This window comes from Syngnathoides biaculeatus, chromosome 10 (genome assembly GCF_019802595.1).
Source record: "Syngnathoides biaculeatus isolate LvHL_M chromosome 10, ASM1980259v1, whole genome shotgun sequence".
In the NCBI taxonomy this organism is placed as follows: domain Eukaryota; kingdom Metazoa; phylum Chordata; class Actinopteri; order Syngnathiformes; family Syngnathidae; genus Syngnathoides; species Syngnathoides biaculeatus.
Window position 1 is genome coordinate 2,319,538 of NC_084649.1, and position 19,473 is coordinate 2,339,010.

Genomic DNA, 19,473 nt, shown 5'->3' on the forward strand with positions numbered 1-19,473 from the left:
GCTGTCCATAATAGTCAACTGTGTACATTGTTGTCCATTATGTCAATACCACACATGTATGTATATATGGGAATTGTAGTTCCTCTTGTTAATTTAACTGTGGCAACCCCGAACAGAACAAGCCGCAAGAAAAAGAAGATTGACCATATTATTTATATTTATTTAAAATATTTATAATATAATGCATAATGCCATATTTTATACAGAGCAGTACCGCAGGTCTGAGAGGAATACTATTTCAGGTATGTTACATGTCATGTATTTGTAACACATCTGACAATAGTTACTTGAATTTGAACTTGAAAACAACTTTTAGACTTTATGAATGTATGCCACCATCTAGAGGTTATAAAAATGCTGTACACTTTCATTCCAATCCACCACCTAGAGGTTATGGAAATTTCGTTCCAAAATGGCTGAGGTATGTATGACTGCATATTGTGTATGTACAGTTGTGCTCATAATTTTACATACCCTCACAGAATTTGCAATTTTTTTTTAACAGCTGATGACTGAAAACTGAAAACTTTGGGGGTGCGCATCATACATATGAGCTCATTATACAAGAGAAATTATGAAAAATGCAGCCCTATGGGGGGCACAAACCAGTGCAATCTGTAGGCCGGTCCCAAGCCCGGATAAATGCAGAGGGTTGCGTCAGGAAGGGCATCCGGCGTAAAAACTGTGCCAAACAAATATGAGCGTTCATCTAAAGAATCCCATACCGGATCGGTCGTGGCCCGGGTTAACAACGCCCGCCCCCGGCACTGCTAACCTGCAGGGCGTCGGTGGAAATTCAGCTACTGTGGGTCGAAGACAAAGAAGAGGAGGAAACCGGATCCAGCGTCAGAAGAAAAAGAGGAATGCACAGAGCCTACAACTGAGTGTAGGGACTTTGAATGTTGGGACTATGACAGGAAAAGCTCAGGAGTTGGTTGACATGATGATTAGGAGAAAGGTTGATATTCTGTGCATCCAAGAGAGCAGGTGGAAAGGTAGTAAGGCTAGAAGTTTGGGAGCAGGGTTTAAATTATTCTACCACAGAGTAGATGGGAAGAGAAATGGAGTAGGGGTTATTTTAAAGGAAGAGCTGGCTAAGAATGTCTTGGAGGTGAAAAGAGTATCAGATCGAGTGATGAGACTAAAATTTGAAATTGAGGGTGTTATGTACAATGTGGTTAGCGGCTATGCACCACAGGTAGGATGTGACCTAGAGTTGAAAGAGAAATTCTGGAAGGAACTAGATGAAGTAGTTCTGAGCATCCCAGACAGCGAGAGAGTTGTGATTGGTGCAGATTGTAATGGACATATTGGTAAAGGAAACAGGGGCGATGAAGAAGTGATGGGTAAGTACGGCATCCAGGAAAGGAACTTTGAAGGGCAGATGGTGGTGGACTTTGCAAAAAGGATGGAGATGGCTGTAGTGAACACTTATTTCCAGAAGAGGGAGGAGCATATAGTGACCTACAAGAGCGGAGGTAGAACCACGCAGGTAGATTATATTTTGTGCAGACGATGTAATCTGAAGGAGGTTACTGACTGTAAAGTAGTGGTAGGGGAGAGTGTAGCTCGACAGCATAGGATGGTAGTATGTAGGATGATTCTGGTGGTGGGTAGGAAGATTAAGAAGACAAAGGTAGAGCAGAGAACCATGTGGTGGAAGCTGAGAAAGGAAGAATGTTGTGCGGCCTTCCGGAAAGAGGTGAGACAGGCTCTCGATGGACAACCGAAGCTCCCGGAAGACTGGACGACGACAGCCAAGGTGATCAGAGAGACAGGCAGGAGAGTACTTGGTGTGTCATCTGGTAGGAAAGGGGAGAAGGAGACTTGGTGGTGGAACCCCAAAATACAGGGAGTCATACAAGGAAAGAGATTAGCGAAGAAGAAGTGGGATACTGAGAGGACTGAGGAGAGGCGAAAGGAGTACATCGAGATGCGACGTAGGGCAAAGGTAGAGGTGGCAAAGGCTAAACAAGAGGCATATGAAGACATGTACACCAGGTTGGACACGAAAGAAGGAGAAAAGGATCTCTACAGGTTGGCCAGACAGAGGGATAGAGATGGGAAGGATGTGCAGAAGGTTAGGGTGATTAAGGATAGAGATGGAAATGTGTTGACTGGTGCCGGTAGTGTGCTAAATAGATGGAAAGAATACTTTGAGAAGTTGATGAATGAAGAAAATGACAGAGAAGGAAGAGTTGAAGAGGCAAGAATGAAGGACCAGGAAGTGGAAATGATTACTAAGGGGGAAGTCAGAAAGGCATTACAAAGGATGAAAAATGGGAAGGCAGTTGGTCCTGATGACATACCGGTAGAGGTATGGAAGCAATTTGGAGAGATGGCTGTGGAGTTTTTGACCAACTTATTCAACAGAATACTAGTGGGCGAAAAGATGCCTGAAGAATGGAGGAAAAGTGTTCTAGTTCCCATTTTTAAGAACAAAGGGGATGTTCAGAGCTGTGGGAACTATAGAGGAATAAAGTTGATGAGCCACACAATGAAGTTATGGGAAAGAGTAGTGGAGGCTAGACTCAGGACAGAAGTAAGTATCTGCGAGCAACAGTATGGTTTCATGCCTAGAAAGAGTACCACAGATGCATTATTTGCCTTGAGGATGCTCGTGGAAAAGTACAGAGAAGGTCAGAAGGAGCTACATTGTGTCTTTGTGGATCTAGAGAAAGCCTATGACAGAGTACCAAGAGAGGAACTGTGGTACTGCATGCGTAAGTCTGGTGTGGCAGAGAAGTATGTTAAAATAGTACAGGACATGTATGATGGCAGCAGAACAATGGTGAGGTGTGCCTTAGGTGTGACAGAGGAATTTAAGGTGGAGGTGGGACTGCATCGGGGATCAGCTCTGAGCACCTTCCTGTTTGCAGTGGTAATGGATAAGGTGACAGATGAGGTTAGACTGGAATCCCCTTGGACCATGATGTTCGCAGATGATATTGTCATATGCAGTGAAAGCAGGGAGCATGCAGAGGAACAATTGGAAAGATGGAGACATGCACTGGAAAGGAGTGGAATGAAGATTAGCAGAAGTAAAACAGAATATATGTGCGTGAATGAGAAAAGTAGAGGGGGAAGAGTGAGGCTACAGGGAGAAGAGATAGCGAGGGTGGACGACTTCAAATACTTGGGGTCAACAATACAGAGCAATGGAGAGTGTGGTCAGGAAGTGAAGAAACGGGTCCAAGCAGGTTGGAACAGCTGGCGGAAGGTGTCTGGTGTGTTATGTGACAGAAGAGTCTCTGCTAGGATGAAGGGCAAAGTTTACAAAACAGTGGTGAGGCCGGCCATGATGTACGGATTAGAGACGGTGGCACTGAAGAAACAACAGGAAGCTGAACTGGAGGTGGCAGAAATGAAGATGTTGAGGTTCTCGCTCGGAGTGACCAGGTTGGATAGGATTAGAAATGAGCTCATTCGAGGGACAGCCAAAGCTGGATGTTTTGGAGACAAGATTCGAGAGAGCAGACTTCGATGGTTTGGACATGTTCAGAGGCAAGAGAGTGAGTATATTGGTAGAAGGATGCTGAGGATGGAGCTCCCAGGCAAAAGAGCGAGAGGAAGACCAAAGAGAAGGTTTATGGATGTGGTGAGGGAAGACATGAGGGCAGTTGGGGTTAGAGAGGAAGATGCAGGAGATAGGCTAAGATGGCAAAAGATGACACGCTGTGGCGACCCCTAACGGGACAAGCCGAAAGGAAAAGAAGAAGAAGATACAAGAGAAATGATGGTTTACATTTGCTCGAGAAGACTAGTAGAACAGTTGCTCATGACTGCAAAAGAAGAAAAGAAGGGGGCCCTAGGTGGTTTCAACTGATGTGCTAAAACACTGACAATGGATTCTGGGATTTATGGTATTAGAAGCACATGCATTATATGCAGTGATGGGAATAACAGCATTTAAATAAACGGTATTAGTAACTTTTTTCAGTAAAGGGGAATCTAATTACTCTGACTATCAGTATAATGCTGTTACCATTATAAACACCCGTTACTGCACGTTACTGAAGCCGCCCAATAAAAAACATAAAAGCCGTCATCCGACTTCGCGTACACAGACCCAGGACTCAGGCGCAAGTGTGTGTCTTGTGTATATGTGAGTGTTGCAGAGTGACAAGGGTGTGAGATAATGGCCTACGCAATGATGATTGGCTAAAGTATAGTAAGATTACGTCTTCAGCCAATCACAAAAATTAGGTGGGTGGGTGTTTACAGCGCATAGCAAGAGATGACGAGTGAGGCGGACTCAGACTCCGGTGAGAAGACGGCATTTGCCAAATGGAGATTCAGACACTACTTTAACCTCGTTGAGGTGAAAGGTAAAAATGTACATGTCAAGTGTGGGGAAGTTGATCTTCACACCAAAGAGGAACAGACTTTATGATCTCAAGTTTGAGAAGATGATTCTCCTTTGATAGGTTTAAGGACTAAAATGTTGAGATGACTGGGTTGAGTGGGTGGATGTTTGGAGAGAGGAATCCATGCATGTTATGAGTTGGATTTAACAAATCCATTAACATTTTCACTTCAATATAAACATGAGTTGCAATAAATTCAAACCTCTGTGCAGGTACCTGTTTTTTGCTGAGTGCACTATGCATCTGGCTTGTGTGTGCATGTGTGTGTGTGTGTGTGTGTGGGGGGGGGGGGTAACGCAATAGTTACTTTTTCTGGTAACTAGTTACTTTTACAGTGGAGTAACTCAATTAGTAACACAGCTACTTTTTGAGAGAAGTAACTAGTAACTATGACTTATTACTTTTACAAAGTAACGTGCCCAACACTGGTTATTGGTGGTTGGGTTTTAATGCACATTTGATATGGTCTCGGTGGCCAAATAAATTGCATCGCAGGGCGGATTTGGCATCCAACCACATTGCAAACAATTTTCAACAGTCCAACTCTTGAACTACTACATAATATTTTAAACAAGTACATCACCCGGAAGCTGCGCCATATCTGGCTCTTTTGGTGGTTGCATAATGGCTCGCGGAGCCCTCATAATGGCATATTGTACATGTGATTTCTGTCGTACGGGCAACAAAAATGGCGCAGAGAAGGTTTGTCTTAGTGGAGTTGCTGTAGTTTGGGGCGGTAGGCCACGCAAGTGATGCACAGACAGTTTATGCTAGTGGGGTTGCCTTAGTCCACAGGCTTTGGGTCGAACACCGATCATGTTGGAACAACTACGTAATTATGGAAACCCTTTTGACAAAGGTTGCTCAAAGTAGGAAATATGAGGAATACCGTTGTTTTCAACAAGAATGGACAGCCTTTGTGGAATGGGAGGATTCTGCTGTGTCTACATTCACAGATGGGGATTATGCTAAAGCATTCATCCCCGATGTTCCCAATAAACATTTTGCCAACGTCGCAGAAAAACAAGATAATCAAATTAATAAAAGACATGCCTTTTTTTTTTTGGCAAGAACCATTCACCATCGCACCATCATAATGGCAGATCAAATTGAATTCCTTTCACAATAGACGGACGGAAGTCTCAACGCCTGCATGAAGCTTAATATAACGACGTATGAAGCACCACAAGTCACGTTCATGGTAAAAAGTACCTTTGTCATTATTGGTGAACAACATCATAACAATGTTATGTAAAATAATCTGCAGAATATGATTTTCTCTTCAATGGCATTTTTGTTCAGTCCTTCGCAGGTTTTATAAGTTACAGCTAATGTTGAAATGCTGAATTTTCAGAAGTAGCAGGCCACAGATACACAGGCCTAGAGCGCCCTCTTACAGTTGTCAGTGTGAAAATAACTGATAAGCGACTTGGAAAGTGGATGGATGGCTGTAATATTGTGTGAATAATTTCACATATAAGGTGCCCTGGAGAATAAGTTGCACCCCCGGCCAAACTATGTCAAAAAACTGTGACTTATAGTCCAAAAAATACGGTAATTTTGTTAAATGCAAGATTTGCCACATCTTACACTTATCTATTTGTAAGAAGTTTATTTGGAAGACATCTGATAAGGTAGCCCTGTTGTATACAGAAGAACTTTAAAATAATCAAAATAAGCAGTTGGAAGGAAATTTGTGGTTGAAGTTTGGCATTTTCCGTTTCAAGTCATCTTTGTTTTTAGGACTATAAAGATATTTGGCTCTTTGAAGTAGAGCATGTAGTACTTTAATTTTAAAATATTTTATGTACTATATTTGATTTTTCTTTTTTTCATTTCACCAAGTTTATGCAACATTTCTGTAGTCAAAACTATTAATAATTTCTTTCTAACAACTTGGATCACTTTAAAGTGCCAATGTCATGAAATGCATGATTTTTAGTGTTATTCATGAAAAAACAGCAGCCGACATGGACCCATGCGTTTTTTCACCACAAAACATGATTTTGACGGATACAGCTTTTTGTAACTCCGCCATGAAAATCCTCTCGAGGGATTTGTTTTCGAAAAGAAGCAGGAAGTGACGTACATGGCAGGACCGCCCTCAAGTGGACTGGTTTGTTTCTATTAGTTTTACCTCCGGTAAGGTAGCTCGTTGTTCCTTCGTGTTAGCCAAAATGCCGGCTCATTGCATTGCTTGACATAGCTTGAACACTCGGGAGCATGGGTTTACCCTTCATAAGTTTGCAAGAGACCCAGTTCGTCGTAAAAAATGGATTGCACAGGTGCAAAGGAGAGAGCTTCATGGGTACCAAATGCCAGGGAGGTGTGTATACAGCTACTAAAAAACAAAAACAATAGTTGGGGGGGTCGTAATCCATAAATCAGGCTTGCTAAATGTGTCGATGTGCGCACCAGAAGGCTTCCATGCAGCAGTCGCTGAAGGACGTCCTTCGCAGGCCTTGTGGATCCTACCGGCCTTGTCAACAAGTCCGAGCCGGCCGCAGCCTTGTTGACAAGGCCGAGCCTACTGCCGGGGTGTAGGCTGGCGTGGCTCGTCACCGCTGTGGCTCATTTCCACCGCGGAAGTGGGCGTTTATCACCGCTGCGTGGAGGTGGACAGGGCGGGCAGGTGGTTTGGCCGCTATCCGCATGTCATCTAAATATGGCTCGAAACAATAGGGTAATATTGCCCCGGACACTTCACATGGTTGTAAGATGTTTTCTTTGAAAAGAGCTTCTGTGTCTGAAGGGGCATGTCCTACAGTAGAGGCCACAGCGTGTTTTCAACGGCAAACGTCCAGGGTGACATCACGGACAGTAGATGCAGCCAATAGGGTGACCACTTGGATGTCGAATGAGACTTCCGCAACTTTGCGCATGGATGTCCCGCTCACCGCTCGTTTGTATTTTTTCGTGTAGACGTTGAAGTGAATAATTCTATACGTATTTTTCATTTCAATATCTATTTTAGAATGTTTATAGGGATGACACTAGACCTTTAATTTACTAAACATGTAGTTATGATGTTTTTTTAACCTCACCTCTACCATTATTCATTTACATATGCATATATACATTTATAAGTTTTGCTATAAAGAGTAAAAGGTATCACCAACCTTCCAGTGGCATATCAATGGCCGTAGAAATACGAAAGGCACAGATAAATGTGACTGAGGCAAGAATACCAATGATTCTCCAGCTTCTCTGTAGTGACATGACTTTCATTGTTGATCTTCGATGTCAGGAAACAAGTGCTTTCCAAGGTTTCCTCAATTGGTGTCTCTGGTGTACTGAAGAAATTGCACCTTTGAATATAAAGCAGACGGAGAGGCCCCCATGAGTCCACCCACATGCTGGCAAAGCTAAAGGCAAACCCCAGACACAACGAATCCCCCGTGACTGAGAGCCCGGCTGCTCTCTCTGTTCAGTCGTGCATAAACAGGAATGCCAAGCATATTCATTTAGAATATGAATGATAGAGAGTTTTGATTTAATGCTGCATGACAAATGTTCATCATTGAGGTGTTAATTTTACATTTATTTGAAATTCAAGTAACCCACTGACAATGTAGTGATGCACTTACTTCAGTGTAGGCACTTCAGCTCTCACTAGGAATATCCTGCTTTCCTGACTTCTGATCTCCGTGCACCGACCCACGCCTGTCCACTGACCACCCTCGTAAGCCCATCCGTACTGGTACTGCGGATTGTTTGGACTGTCTACCTGATCTCAGACCTCGGACCGAATAAAGGTTTCCTCTGTACTGTCTGCTGTCTCTGGAGTCGTGCATTTGGGTCCACCCTTGAGCCCCGCATCGTGACAGTCTTGGTGACTCGGTGCATGTCGAAGGCTTTTAGGACTCGCTAGTCCGGTTTAGCTTAGCTCGGTAGCCGCCAACAGAGACACGTTTGTACAGTCAGATCATCGCAAAATATTGCTCAATACAGATCAAGTGTGTCAATCATTCACACGTAGCTATGTTATGCAAGCAAAGAACTGCTAATTCATTTATATGAGACATATATTGAAAATCAAATTTAGGGCTTACCTTCGTGCAAACATATCTGTTGCGGTTGATTTTAGATGGATTCAGTTGATAATACGATCTTCCACAAAGTTTGATCCATCGAAGACATTTTTCGTACTCGGTCTTCTGTTCCGGTTGATTTTAGATTGATTCAGTTGATCATGCCGTCTTCCACATTGTTTGATCCATCGAAGACATTTTTCGTACTGGGTCTTCGGTTTTGGAAAGGGTACGAATTGAACTCCACTAACTAGCCTTTCAGGATAACGGTCGTCACTATTACAAAGTCCGTGACTACACCTCTTAACCATATCTATTGTTAAATAACCCAAATACGCGATAAAACGCTAACAAAAGCTATACTGGACCATGCAACGTTGTCTGAGGTAACGGCGGATGCCAAAAGGGGCGTGGTTTATGCAGATCTCTGGCCTTTGATTGGTCAGCGATGTGGATGATGCAATTTCTACAGAGGGGTCAATTGCACTCAACTAGCGTTGACACCTGCTCGCTGGGATCTTGCGCAAGATAGCATTTTCGAACATTTAGGATGGATGGAAGAATTTCACATTTACAATCACATCCTTTTTATTTTTCATTTCTGCTCATTTGAGTCACAGCTGAGCAGAAGCAAAAATGATGCTGGGCTACACCATCGACTGGTAGGCAATTGCAGAACTTTAATAACATAAAATTAATAAAGTCTGCCTAGGTGATTGAAACTAGAGAGCTGTTTGAAGGTCTGCACATCTGATTAAAAAGGTTTGAAAATTAGCATGCAGTGACACGTAATCAGTGCAGTTAGTATTGCTGCTTGATGCCATGAGAAAGTATTTGCCGGCCTCCTTATTTTCCTTTTTTCAAATCTACCACAGACAAAGGTTTCAAATCATCAAACCAATTTTAATATCACCCAGAGACAACCCAAGGACATACAAAATGGTTTTCAAATGGTAATTCAATTTACTAAGGCACAAAAAAAGTCTAAACCTTTCCTACTTTCTGTAAAAAGGTAATTGCCCCCCCTGCCCCATTAAATCACAAGTCACGTGAACAAGTCTCAAATCTCATGAACCAATGCATCATGCCACTATCCAAAAAAATTCAAGAAAAAAGTGATTGAAACATATCTGTCTGGAAAAGGTTACAAAGCCATTTCCAAGGTTTTGGGGATCCAACGAACCATTATCCACAAATGGAGAAAACTGGGAACAGTGCTATAGCCTCCCAGGAGTTTACGACCAACTAAAATTACTCCAAGAGTGCGACAGTGACTCATCCATGTGGTCACAAAAGACTCTCAAACAGCATCTAAACTCCTGCAGGCCTCTCTGGCCTCAGATAAGGTCCATGTTCATGACTCGACCATAAGAAAGACATTGGCCAAAAATGTCATCCATCGGAGGGTTCCCAGGAGAAAACCACTGCTGTCAGCAAAGAATGCAAAGGCTTGTCTCACATTTGCCCAAAAAAAAAAAAAAAAAAATCATCTTTATGATCCTCAAGACTTTTGAAGAAAAAAATTCAAAAAGTCAAAAATTTTACTTTTTGGACTTCTAATTAGGTTCAGGGTTAGGGAGAGAGGGTCAGAAAGGTTTGAATTATTTTTTGTGCCTTAATAGATGAAATTGTCATTTGAAAACTGCATTTTGTATTTCCTTGCGATATCTCTGATATTAAAATTAGTTTAATGATTTGAAACCTTTATAAAAAAATGAATTCAGGAGGGGGGTGAATACTTTTTCACGGGGCTGTAGTTAAACTGTTGAAAAACTGAAGTTTGGTTGCTTTTAGCATCAACCCTCTCAGCTTCATGTTCACCCATCTTCCTCATGTTGACAATAACCTAGAGCACTATATCGTGCTCGAGTAATTAGTTTACCAGCTGACGCTCAGAATAGGGTAACACTGAAAGAGACATTTATAGTAACAGAGTTATGGTAAAACTGGAAATAATTTTTGCAAACGAGCATAAATGTAAGGATTGGATTTTTTTTTCAAGTTGCAAAGTTCGATAATTAGTTTAGCATCTCGGAAATAGCCAGGTGAAACTATTCAAAAAAGTCCTGGCAGGTCAGTCGGCCAATGTGTTTTCATCACGACCATAATGTATGCATAAACTATAAAGTAATTCTAAGGTGCAATTGACAATGTCCATCTTAATGAAAAGAGAAACAACAGGATACACTCATGGAACAAATACTGTGCGATACACTCATGGAAAAAATACGGTGCAATTTAAGATCAATTGTAGAGATGGAAAAACAATAGTCAATAAGTGAAAAAAAATGACTTGATTTTTTGAATATCTGAAAAAAATTGAAAATGTGCCTCAAAGTGGAAGTTTTGAAAAACAAGCAAGCCTTTACTTCCATGTGTGCTGCTCATGATATTTAGCTTAATTAGGGTAATTTTACAGGGAAGAATAGCGGGTGAGTAACCAGGTCACAGACATTCCTCCTATAACTCAAAACATAAAATGATACTGGCGCTGTGAGCAACATTATACAGTAACATTTCCAGGCATTTTTGTGCATTCTTGTGAATGGGGAAACTATTAACAATATTAGTGAACATCAAACCTTTTAAAAATATATATAAATATATATGTGTGAAAATTTTGAAAGGTACCATGGTTTTACTAGATGGTTATTGTCTCAATGTACTCTAAAATGAAGAAATCTACAGTACATGAAACAGTTAAACCGATAAAAATAATTGAGCATTGTCATTTTGTTTCTATTACACGGCTTTTGCACTTTGTATAATAGCTTACTTCTCAAAGTGATTGCACATATTCAATTGTCTTTTCTCTCTGAGAATACACTGTTGTCAAACTGGTACGGATGAAGTTTAATTAATGATCGATCAGAGACCAAAGAACAAATGGAATTAATTCCACACAGATCTATTTTCAAATGAACATGCACTCTGAATTTAACATTAATTCATCAATTTAATCTTATTACGTAGGGTACTCATGGGTCAATACTTTTATTTAAACCAGGTTGTGACATTAGCTCCCCCAACATATATCAGCAAAGGGGTTCTCGGGTCCAGGTTTTCATTCCATACACCACACTCAATTACAATTCAGTGCTATTGACATTATCTGGAATTGAAAATTGGTGTTTCAGTTTTATAAGTTACCCTTAAAAAACCCAGATGCATTCTTTTGTTTGAATGTTTATCACACATTTTGATTTAGGTTGAGAAATGCTGAATGAAATCAAACGGTAGAGGTTTACTGTAGTCGATTCACGGATTGTTCATGTGTTTGGCATGGTTAAAGAGGAGGGATGGGAGGAGTTCCAATTCCCCAAAGCCATTGTTTTCTCAACGTCAACATTTGCAATGCAGCAAAGGTCTCTCGCCACCTAACGCCACTTTGCATGGTTTACATTTTGTTCAAACTGTGCTTGGTGATTTGACTTCTGATTTAATATGTTACCCCTTTATTAAACATTTATTGAGAACTAGCTTGGCCATCTGGTCGTGGGAGGTTCATTAAGGACTTCACAATGGCAAGTGATAATGTCTACATTGAAGTCACATTTATGCTGCCTAGTGGACATGTATCATGAACACGAGGGGCCCCCTAAAGCCTGCCTGTTTTAAGACCACAGGGTCTACTTAATCTGCCCCATTCAACAGTGATCAGACCAGCCAGAGATTGATGAATCTGGAAGGAGGTTAAAGGCTGCTCACTGTGTGAAGACCAATATAAACCCAAAGTTTAGTTAGCCAAGACTCAGAGGGGACAGACGCTCTGCAGTGGAGGTTGCAAAGAAGAGGGAAACACTCGGAGGCAAATGAAAGCAATTTCATTACTTCGATACTTTAGTTGTGACGCTTGTTCTCAGCTGCAAAATACAGAAAGACAATTCAAATGTAGACAAATAAATACATCTTCTCATAGGGTCCTTCACTAGTCCTTGGCTAGTTTACAGTAGCACCGTGCAACATGCCAGGGTCTAAATCTTATGAAGTGTTTATTAGTAAGGCTTTTGACAAATCGAAGTTGTGATGGTGCAAACAATAACAGTAACAAAAAATACGGAACCTTCATAACAAGTGTTTTTTAGTTGCTATACTGGTGGAAAGGTCACAAAGCTGCCTCAAGCATCACCACAGCAATGCTTTATCATTTGGTTCTGATGTTTAACTTTTTTCATATGTAGCCCTTTTAAAGGGCAAGAACAATATTTGGTCATTCACATTTTAGTTGAAATGTCTGCGATGTGTCAGTCAGTAATCAGTGAAGCCTGAAAAAATGAATTGGTGAAGAAAATTATATTAACATCTATTCTAAATCTATTCTACCCTAATGGTTTTATGCCATTAAAAATGATTAAATAGAAACATAAAATTAACAAACAGTCAGTTGCTAATTTTTCACACATTGGGGACATTTTTTGAATACCCATGTATTATTTGCATGAAGAAAATTAGAAGCTTTTGGTGTCAGACAGGTCTCTTATTAGCTTCTTTATAAAGACATTTTCGGCTTTAGTTCATGCCACTCTTTTCTTTGTATCTGTATTTTTACATTTTTGCTGCAAATATTTTTATGACTTATTGACTGCTGAAACAGAAATTGGCAAATCTGTTCTATATTTTTGGCAAGCACCATGTTCATATTCCAGCCATCTGTCCTCTCCTTGCACGTTGGCTTAAACCTCTAACACCTCACACATCACAATTCACAACACTGTATCATTACTCACTTTGAGGGGAAAGAACACAGATGATTTGTTTGGTCGGGAATTATCCAAATTTGTGGATATGTTGTCGAGGGCAGTGTGGGGTCCATGAGAAACCATGCAAAGTTCAGTACAGTAGTCTTTTTAGCATTCACCATCTGGTGCTTTCTCACAGAAAGACAGCAGACAGGCACGTGTGGACCTAGTGTAGTTTACTGTGAAAGCCTGTAATAGGATTAAGCAGCTCGTCGTCTTGTCAGTCTGGATTAAAATATTGCCTTTGCTAAATACTAGTGATGGCGCTCAACACTCTTCTGACATTCATAATAATAGTTCCACACTAGATGCTGTCATCCCTATCATTAAAGAGGAACCGGTTCACAAAAAGCCTCAATATTCTGATCTGCAAGTGTTCCATACATGGTGAAAGAAATATACCATTTATTTATTTACAGTATAGTCCACATTTTGTCACAAACCAGTCCTTTCTTTAACAGTAATAACTATATTCAATTTGCTACAACAAACTTACCCATGCAAGTCATCTATTATTAAAAATGTTATTAGTTGGACAAAATCTGAACCAAGACACCTAATGAGATTGGGAAGTGGGAACAAAATTGGATAATTTGCCTTTGTAATGGTTCTATTTTGCTGCACTTCAGTAACATGACAGTTCAATTATGCCACCATTAATATTTCAGGAGTATGTAGCATTAGTACCCAGAGGGAACTTAGAGGACTCTTAGTGGAGGATGAAAGAGAAACTGATGAATCTAAGAGTGAAGGAATGAGGCTCAGTTGGTGTCGAATATACTGTAGATCTGCTGACCTGAGGTACTGTGTGTTCTGTATGAATTGCTGAAGAATGACCTCACAAATTCAACATGAATCCTGTGACAAAGTAATAGTCTATAGAGCTGCTGTCGCAAAAAAAGCAAGAAAGCAGAAAGTGTAAGAGTAATATCTACTTATTTTTATCATTAACCCATTACAGGGGTGCCTTAGTTGAGTTCACTGCCAACATTAAGCAAATTTATGTTGCAGTCAAAGCAAAAAATTTGACAGAATGACAGCTCAAACTTGTTAGGCGTGACTCCAGGCATCACGATATATGTTGTCAGACACCCCAAAATGGGGTCAAACCTAGGTTGGATCGGACCATCACAAAAAAAGACAGGTGGCGACTCGCACATGCACATCGAGCGATTTGATTTATGGATGCCCTAAACACCTATACTGTATAGGCTTATAAGGCTGCACATACAGTATATTTTACTTTATCACTTTTATTAAACCACAAAAAGTTCCAGTTAAGGAATAAGCAGGTTGCTCCAGTGAGAGAATATGGGCCTGAATTCACAGAGAAGAATGGGGATATTGAAAGGCTCAACCTTTCTCCCGTTCACATGAACTTGAATGTACTCTGTACTCTATAGTACGTACATCGTTTGCATACATTTTGCCGACAGAGACTGCAAGTTCTGTTATTTCATCAAGAGGTACATGTGGAATTATAAATACACTACAGGTACGTATTGTCATAAAACACATGTACTTGATACTGTATACTCTGACTCAGCTGGGTCTTACTAGCTTAAATCCTGGAAATGCATTTTTAACGTCCATGAATGCTTATGTGCATTTTAATTGCCTGTCATCTGTGATTTGTGTCATGATCCTGCCGCTCCAGCACGAGCAGGTGCGCTGATTGGGAGGTGCACACCTGCGCCTCATGCAGCCTGATTATGCTGTGGATTTATATGACCGCGATGACAACTGGCCGGTGCCAGTTCGCTGATCTTCATGTCCCGTTCGTGTGCTCCGGTATCCCTGACTGAACCTGTGTGTACTGACCTTTGTCCGTTCTCCGACCAACCTTGTAAGCCTGACTCCTTCGTTACTTCTGCCTGCGTTGATTGTTCTCCTGTGTACCGACTCCTGCCTGCCCGCTCACCTGCTCTCTTCGCCCGACGTCCCAACTACCGCTGCTGCACCGGACTGCCTGCTCGATCCCCTACCTCTGCATATAATAAACGTGTCTCCTTGAACTACCTTGCATCTTCCGAGTCCTGCATTTGGGTCCTACTCTCGTTCTGATGGGACGTGACAATTTGCTACATTACATTTATTACATTCAAGTGTTGAAAACAAGTGGCCGAGTGATCGGTGACTGAGAAAATAGTTATTAAACCCCACACACAGGGCCAGATTTCAGCGACATTGCTCGGTTTGCGGCAGGTTCAAGGGCCTTATTGAATTTAAACCAATAACAAACAGAACAGAGGAATGGATGTATTTAGTCTCTTTCAGTGCCAAATGGCTTGCAACTAGCCATATTGGAGCAATACAGAAATCGGGAACAAAGCAAAACATTTCCACTCCCTTAACATGGGAAAAATATTTCCAAATTGAAATATGTAATCTGATTATGCTCCATGGATATCAAAACAAAGCCAACACTGTCATCACGCTGAACCAGTTAATATGTTTAAGTGAAGGGGAAGGTCTGCCACATCTGCTTTTATCTCCTTTTCATCGTATTGCTTCTTATCTGTTCTCTTTGAAGTACCAGAGGACTGTAGTCAGAGTAGTGTGGGAGCATTGCCTCATTGGCCCACAGAGAGATGAATTCACAAGTTGTACTGGATGGACCGGAGTAATATTTTTGGGGAACAAGCAGAGCATTCTCCTCTCTGCATTCATTCACTTGGTCAGACAAATGCTGACAATTTCCGCTGATGTATCCGTGCCACAGCAGGACATGATTAATGGCACTTGCATTTCAAATTCCTCCCTAAAACAAAACCTGAAGGATTGTATTTTAGTTAACCACGCGAGAGTTCTGATTTCAGTCAGAAGATAAAAGAAGACTCTAGAAACAGTATACGTATGACATGCCTGTTCAAAAACATAACATAATTACCAGTGAAAAAAAAGCTTTAGTGTTGTAATGCAGTTCTTAAATTTCCTGTTCTGGTTCTGAGCAGAGCACCTGGATAATACTACACTGGATACGCTGTATAGTACAGCTATCAGATATGTGGCCGACTTCCTTTCTTAGGGTCAAGCTGAGGTTCTGTTGAGACAAATCCAGTGGATTCATGACAAGACTACACAGTCAAGATTTAGATCACAGTGACAGTATTTATCCTGAATACGACAGGTTTACAAGCGTTGCAATACCGGAGGTTTATGTTATTGCAAAACTCACTCATTCAGCATTGAGCCAGGATCTACATTTGCTTTTTAAGTTAAGTGTTTTAAGTGTTTTGCGGGAAAGAATAAAAAAGTACGACTGAATCACAAATATTTGTCAAACAATAAACTGCATGGAATGTATAACCCGAATACAACCATCCAAGGAAACATTATAATTCTGTGAAACAGGTTAAAATCTAATTCTACAACTAAATGAAATTGCAATCATTATTTGAAGACATTAAACAAATTAATGGAAATATTTATCGACCCATCCATCCATCCATTATCTACCGCTTTTCCGGGTCAGGTCACAGGGCAAGTAGCTTCAGCAGGGATACCCAGACTTCTCTTTCTACAGCCACTTCTTCCAGCACTTCCGGAGGGATCCCGAGGCGTCCCAAGCCAGCCGAGCGACATAGTCTCTCCAGCGTGTCCTGGGTCGTCCTCGGGGTCTCTTTCCGGTGGGACATGCCCGGAACACCTCACCACGGAGGCGTCCAGGAGGCATGCGAATCAGATGCCCCAGCCACCTCATCTGGCTCCTCTCAATGCGGAGGAGTACCGGCTTGACACTGAGCCCAACTCGGATGACTGACCTTCTTCACCCTATCTCTAAGGGAGAGCCCGGACACCCGGCGTAGGAAACTCATTACGGGATCTTGTTATTTCGGTCACGACCCACAGCTCATGCCCATAGGTGAGGGTAGGAATGTAGATTGGTAAATTGAGAGCTTCGCCTTTCGACTTAGCTCCCTCTTTACCACAATGGACCGATGCAAAGTCTGCATCACTGCAGAAGCTGCACCAAACCCTCTGTCAATCTTCCGCTCCATTCTTCTCTCACTCGTGAACAAGAAACCATGATGCTTGAACTCATCCACTTGGGAAAAGATCTCATTCCCGACCTGGAGAGGGCATGCCACCCTTTTCCAACTGAGGACCATAGTCTCGGATTTGGAGGTGCTGATTCTCATCCCAGCCGCTTCACACTCGGCTGCAAATCGCTCCAGTGAGAGCCGGCGATCACGGCTTGATGAAGGCAACAGAACCACATCATCTGCAAAGAGTAGAGATGCGATGCTGAGGCCACCAAACTGGACACCCTCTCTGCCTCAGCTCCGCCTAGAAATTCTGTCCATAGAAATTATGAATAAAATCGGTGACAAAGGCCTTGACGGAGTCCAACTCTCATCGGAAACAAGTCAGACATATTGCCGGCAATACGGACCAAACTCCGACAGCAGTCATACAGACCCGAACAGCTTGTATCAGGGGATTCAGTACACCATACTCCCGAAGAACCCCCCACAGGACTCCCTGAGTGACACCGTCGAATGCCTTCTCCAAGTCCACAAAACACATGTAGACTGGTTGGGCGAACTCCCATGCACACTCGGGGATCCTGCCAAGGGTGTAGAGCTGGTCCACTGTTCCACGGTCAGGACAAAAACCACATTGCTCCTCCTGAATATTATCCAACCTGTTCACACCAACTAAAAACCTCAGCATCTTCTATTCTACTACCTCCAGTTCTGCTTCCTGTTGTTTCTTCAGAGCCACCATCTTTAATCCATATCATGGCTGGCATCACCACTGTTTTATAAACTTTGTCCTTCATCCTAGTGAATACTCTTTTGTCACATAGAACACCTCTAGTCACCACAAGTTTCGGGCATTGTGAATATTCTGCTCCGGTTCAATGTCCCCCACATTGTCGAGCAGCTCTTTTTGACCGGCAATATGGCGCTGTGAAAATGTTGACGTCACGTGCACGAGCTCTCTCTCTCTCTCTCTCTCTCTCTCTCTCTCTCTCTCTCTCTCTCTCTCTCTCTCTCTATATATATATATATATATATATATATATATATATATATATATATATATATTAGTACAAATTGTCAATTAATTTTTAATTTTGCATGACACCGCCCGTATATAACGGAATGAACCAAACGTCCACATGAATCCATCATCGCATAGCAACTCTGCCAGTGAGGTCCCATGCCCCCACTGTCTTGCATTGGGAGACAAGAATGCTGACCGTTGACCTGATTGCCCGTCATGCCAGCACAGCGACCTGTACCCTCTTTAATGATTGGAGAGTGAGGTTTACAAATGTACATCTGCAAAACCTAGCTTTGCTTACACAGGTACTAGCTTCAAAGGAGCTACATGGCTTCTTATGCATCACTCGTTCTTTACACATACAGTAGGTGTAACTGAGTATGTTTAGTATTGTAGGCTAATTGTTTTGCTGAAAACATCAATGACTGTCTCAAGGAGCTGACACTGCTGACATCCCAATTAGCTTTTGCCATGGCAGTTTACTCATTTTCATTGGGTCCACATATACTCAATAGTGCAAATAATAGATGAGGACTCCACAAACTATACCACTACGGTACAGGAGTTACACACCATTCATTGAAGTTACAGAAAACGTGATTTAAAACACAAAAATATATATTTTAATCGCCAAGCAACACCTTTTAGATGAACAAAGTATTAAGTGGATAGAATAAGACCAAATACTCAGCAGGCATGTTAAACTCACAACACGGGGGCCACATCCAACCCGCCATGTCATTTTATGTGGCCGGTGAAAGCAAATCATTTACTTCAACTTTCATATTGTTGCTAAAATTTGGACAAAAATGCACATTGTAATATGTAATACTTTAAAAATGTTGCAATATTATAATATTTTTTTTAATTGTTCCTAAAGCCCTTTTTAAAGCAAAATCATAATTAGTTAAACAAACTATTTTCCTTGACTTTTGATTTTAAACTTTGTATCCCTCAATTTGTTTTGCACATCTAATACAAATGATAGGGCGATGAATCATGTGGTTTTGCAGTGATAACGACCCTCTGAAAGAAATTGCACCAATGGGTTCTGTGACAAACTGAGTTTGACACCAGCATTTCAGATAATAGATAAGATAAGATGTTGAGGTTCTCGCTCGGAGTGACCAGGTTGGATAGGATTAGAAATGAGCTCATTAGAGGGACAGCCAAAGCTGGATGTTTTGGAGACGAGATTCGAGAGAGCAGACTTCGATGGTTTGGACATGTTCAGAGGCGAGAGAGTGAGTATATTGGTAAAAGGATGCTGAGGATGGAGCTCCCAGGCAAAAGAGCGAGAGGAAGACCAAAGAGAAGGTTTAT

General features: G+C 41.6%; 1 protein-coding gene across 3 annotated transcripts in view; it reads right to left on the reverse strand.

Annotated features, from left to right (window-relative positions):
• The window catches only part of chl1b (cell adhesion molecule L1-like b), a 116,460-nt gene that overhangs the window by 62,830 nt on the left and 34,157 nt on the right, over window positions 1-19,473 (reverse strand). For all 3 annotated transcript variants that reach the window (XM_061833253.1, XM_061833252.1, XM_061833254.1), the window contains one exon: window positions 7,487-7,675. In XM_061833253.1, the coding sequence (XP_061689237.1) occupies window positions 7,487-7,595 (109 nt within the window). In that variant the 5' untranslated portion in view covers window positions 7,596-7,675. The remainder of the gene's footprint in view (window positions 1-7,486; window positions 7,676-19,473) is intronic.